Below are 4786 nucleotides of genomic sequence, written 5' to 3'. Positions count from 1 at the left end.
CTCAAAATATCTTAAGAAAGACCCTTTTCTATTACGCCTCGGGCTAGGGTGTTGTGGTAGATAACATGACCACTTTATAGGTAGAGGTAATTGTCTCGCTATTCAACGTGATGCTTGAGGCAGACATCATGAAAAATTGTCATTTTTAAAAATATTTTTAGTCCATATTTTTGTGCGCTGAAGTTTCAAAAAAGGTAAGTCTGTCAATTTTTTTAGGGGTGTCAATTTTTTTTACTCAACCGACCGACATGTAGCGTGATTGCGTGAAGGCCCGATGGCTTCGATATCACAAGCCCGAAGCATCCCTGGCGATTCAGCAAAATTACAGCAAAATTGCCATCCCAGCCATCCCCTTTCCTCGAGGGGCGAGGATTCCACCCCGCTCCTCCCTATCGCGCGACGCCGCCGCCGCCGCCAACCCCCCGCTAGCACGCCGTCGCCTCCTTCCCTCCCCGAGCTCCTCCAGCCTCCTCCCTGCCCCCCTGCAACGCTACCGCCACCTGCCCCGTCCTCCGTCGCCGCCTCCCCTCCCCTCCCCTCCCCTTCCCTCAGCCGCCGGCCACCACTCCGCGCCTCTCCCTACCCCCAGCCGCCACGGCGCGCCGCCCCGGCCGGGCGGTTCCTGCCCCGATTGGAGGCCGTGAGCAGGGGGAGACATGATTTACACGGCGATCGACACGTTCTACCTCACGGACGAGCAGCTGCGCGACTCGCCGTCCCGGAAGGATGGGATCGACGAGGCCGCCGAGACGACCCTCCGCGTCTACGGCTGCGACCTCATCCAGGAGAGCGGCATCCTCCTCAGGCTGTATCCTTTTTGTCCCCCCGCCTCCCTTTGTTCCCGAATTTTGCAAGTTCATAAGTTTTCTAGGGTTTGGTGATAAACTTCCATGGGAACTCGAGCACATTCAAATGCAAGTTTTGCGTGCATTAGGGGGATTCTCTTAGGGTTGCATGGATGAAACACAGCTCATTTTGACATCTTCAAATAGGTTAGTGCGAAAACAATTTTTTTTACTTCAGTGTATTAACAAGTAATTATAACAGACTGAATAGCACAGAGAGTTGATGTCATCTGCAATGTGATTTGGCTACGAAAGCAGTAAAGACGTGGCTCCATCATAGTTGATAATACACCAAAGTAAAAACTTTGTTTTCATGCTAACCTATTTGAAGATATCACAGTGAATTATATCGCAAAACTTCACATTTATCTTATTGACAAGTTATGATTAAACAGACATAATTATTGCATCATATAGTTTATTGTTCTTCCACATTTGATTATGTGTGTTGTCGATTCCTTCACTCAGCAAAGACCTCAAGCAGTGATGGCCACAGCACAAGTACTGTTCCATCGGTTTTACTGCAAGAAATCATTTGCACGATTTAGCGCTAAGGTAAATAGGTTTGTCTCCAGTTTACTACAGCCTAACCATTCTCAGACTTTTATGAACTGAGTTAATGAGCCTCTTCGATTTTTCTTCTTCTTGCAGAGAGTTGCTGCTAGTTGTGTTTGGTTGGCTGGGAAATTGGAGGAGAGTCCAAGAAGATCAAAGCATATTATATTTGTCTTCCATAGAATGGAATGCAGGAGAGAAAACCTACCAATAGAATTCTTGGATGTATTTTCAACGGTATGTTTTGTTAAAATAACCAGAACTTTACTCCCCATATCCTATGTTCCTGGAAACATTTGTACATTCAAATTTCTTAATATTTGTGGCAGAAAAAAACTTGAAACTTAGAATGGCATATGTACCTTAGTTTTTGCATTATTGCTGCTGTATCATATGTTGTTGTTGCAGCTCTTTGTAAATTTTTAAGTTATTTTCCTTGGATAGTTAATTGAAAGCTGCTACTCTCATCTTTGTTGCAGAAATATACAGAGCTGAGGCATGATCTGATAAGGACTGAACGGCATCTGCTGAAGGAGATGGGGTTTATTTGCCACGTTGAACACCCGCACAAGTTCATCTCGAACTACCTTGCAACACTCGAAGCCCCTGAGCTGACACAAGAAGCGTGGAACCTTGCCAATGATAGGTACTATGTTCGACCGTGGATTATCTTATTGTTGTTAACTATATTCATGTTGCGTGTCTTCTGATCTGCAAATTATTTATCATAATATGTTAATCGATGCTCCTGCTACATGCTGTGATGTGGTACTGCTGCAGCCTGGTCTGGGCCCCAGGTGCACGTGCACTTGTGCGTAGGGAATGTACTTGCTAAATCTTTCTTAAGGGAGATAAAATTATAGTGATCTAAAACGTCTTATATTAGTTTACGGAGGGAGTAGTTCATTAGATGCTGTCCTGTTTTCTTGGTATAATGCTTGTTCATTAAAACCTTGCATTTTACTTGATATCAAGTTTTATTGTTCATCTGCCTATTCTTCTTTTGAGGGACGTTTGCATCGCCTTTTCATTTCTACTTAGTTATCGACTCTTACTAACAAGTCTTTGTTTGTTATATCAGCTTGCGGACAACTCTTTGTGTACGGTTTAAGAGTGAAGTAGTAGCATGCGGAGTTGTGTATGCTGCAGCTAGGAGGCACCGGGTTCCCCTCCCAGAAGAGCCTCCTTGGTGGACAGTCTTTGATGCTGATGAGGCAGCAATTCAGGAAGTTTGCAGGGTTCTTGCTCACCTCTACAGCCTCCCAAAGGCACAATATATACCAGTGTATAAAGATAATGATTCCTTCAGTGTTAGAAGGGCCTTGGATACACACGCGTCTAAGGTATGGAACATCACTATAAATTATCTTGTTGCTTTTGAAGTTATGTTCTTATGATTGCTGGATTTATTTGCACTTCTATACAGGAGAGTCCAGCAAGTGCTGTTGCTAGTGATAGGGGTACTCCCGTACCTTCGAGTTCTAGCCAGGAGAAGAATTCACTGACCAAGGCAGGACGAGAGAAAGTGAAGGAAAACAGTGATACCAAGGATAAGCCGTTGCCTACTGAGCTAAATGGAAAAGGAGACCAGGCAGCGAATTCGAAGAGTGAGAGGTCAGAGCCTAATCTCGACCGTGCTGAGGAAAGAGAAAGAAGTAGATCAAGAGGCCGTGAACGTGACCGTGATATTAGGGGTAGAGATTCTGATCACGAGAGGGAGCGTGATAGAGCCAAGAGACACCGTTCGAGAGACAAAAGTTCAGGTACTACCATGAACATTTCTGTTGGGACTACACTGTTTGAGATGTAATGCGTTGTACTCATATATTGCATTATCCCCCTCCAATGCAGGATACTCGGACAAGGAGAAGTCAAGGCACCGCTCGTCACGCGGTACGTACATTTGCTCTGCAAACCTCACTTCATCAATCCCGTACTGATACCCACTAACAAATTATGTTTCTCATGTGTCTTGTTTGTTGCCTCTCCAGACCGTGCCGGCTACTACTCGTCTGGAGACAAAGATCATCGGCACAGGCGCCATTGATCCAGCCGAGCTTCCCTGTTGTAAGAACATCCACAGAGAGAGCACGAAGCTCCTGACAAAGCGTGAGAAGAATTTGGTATCATCTGGTGTTACACTCTCTGTGCCATTAGCAAAATCAGGCCAATATGTATCACTTTGCAACAGAGAAACAGAGCGCTTGTCAATAATTTACCTGTAGTTTATCCGTTGTTCCCTCAGTACATGCGTGCCTGCCACTTTTAACATGAAGGGCTTTTGGGAGTGAGTGATTTTCACGGCATGATAACCCGGTTTCTTGTGGCCTGGGGGGCGCATGAAGAACTTTTGTGTTGCTTTGCTCGCAGCTTCATAGGCTGATACATATTGATATTGTTGTACTTTGTTTCTGGACTAATGTGGATATGTTGTTACTCTTGTGTTTGAAGATGCCATGTACTCCCTCCGTTCCAAAATAGATGACCCAACTTTACACTAACTTTAGTGTAAAGTTGGGTCATCTATTTTGGAACGGAGGGAGTAATCTCTTATCTTAGCTAATTTATACTCCATCCGCCCCGAATTACTTGTCTTAGAGTAGTCTTGATACAAGTGATTTGGGACGGGGGTAATACTAATATAAATTTCATGTAGGAATTAAGGTGTATATTTTAACCTAATTACACATTTGCTGTTATGGTTTTGGAACGTGGCTGCCCATGATCATAATTGTTGTACGTATTAGTAGATTGCATGAGAATTATGTTGCCAAGCGTTTGAATTAAGTTCCAAGTTGGGTTTGCAAACGCGTAACCGCAAGAAGAGAGTCCATTTTAGAAAACGTTTGAATTCGCCTTGATAACCGTTAGATGCGCGGCGCCTGGCCGATCCTTCCTCTCTGCCAGTCTGCTCCTTCCTCTGTCGTCGTCCCCGCTGCGGCATGGTGAATCACGCAGGTTGCCCATGACTGCGGGTGTTGTAAGTTGGCAGTTGTTGAAAATTCAGGTTCAGATATGGAAAGTTCACATTCACAAACGGGAATAAAGAAGCGTGATTGCCCTCGAGCCCTGATTCCTCAAATCCGTCGTCTCCTACTCGGCGGCTGCTTCATCTCGCCGCCAGCTCTGCACTGAAGATCCACCCCGGCCGGCGCATCCCGTCCCCGTCGTGGATCGGCGCGCGGAACCGAATTACGCGGGTGTAAGCGTCTATTTCCTCTGTGTTTCATTGATCTCTCTGACTCAAAAGATTCTCTTCTTCATCTTTTTTTGAGATTCTAGATACATCCGTATCTAGACAAATCGAAGACAAGTAATTCAGAACGGAGGGAGTAGCTACTTCTCCCACCATCTCTCCATCATAACCCCAGTAGTAGTGGCTGCCA

At 45.2% G+C, this 4786-nt stretch overlaps 1 protein-coding gene across 1 annotated transcript; it reads left to right on the top strand.

The window, feature by feature from the left end:
• The first annotated feature begins 345 nt into the window (after nt 1–345).
• On the top strand, nt 346–3850 carry LOC119318080 (cyclin-L1-1-like). Its single transcript, XM_037592596.1, has 8 exons — nt 346–808; nt 1319–1400; nt 1497–1637; nt 1880–2046; nt 2482–2743; nt 2827–3163; nt 3252–3293; nt 3392–3850. Exons 1-8 carry the CDS (start codon nt 657–659, stop codon nt 3445–3447), a joined length of 1239 nt encoding a protein of 412 aa, XP_037448493.1. The 5' UTR covers nt 346–656; the 3' UTR covers nt 3448–3850.
• The last annotated feature ends 936 nt before the right edge of the window (nt 3851–4786 follow it).

This window comes from Triticum dicoccoides, chromosome 6A, assembly GCF_002162155.2.
Source record: "Triticum dicoccoides isolate Atlit2015 ecotype Zavitan chromosome 6A, WEW_v2.0, whole genome shotgun sequence".
NCBI classification, from domain to species: domain Eukaryota; kingdom Viridiplantae; phylum Streptophyta; class Magnoliopsida; order Poales; family Poaceae; genus Triticum; species Triticum dicoccoides.
The sequence above is the reverse complement of the archived record's forward strand: the minus strand, read 5'-3'. Positions and strand labels throughout refer to the sequence as shown.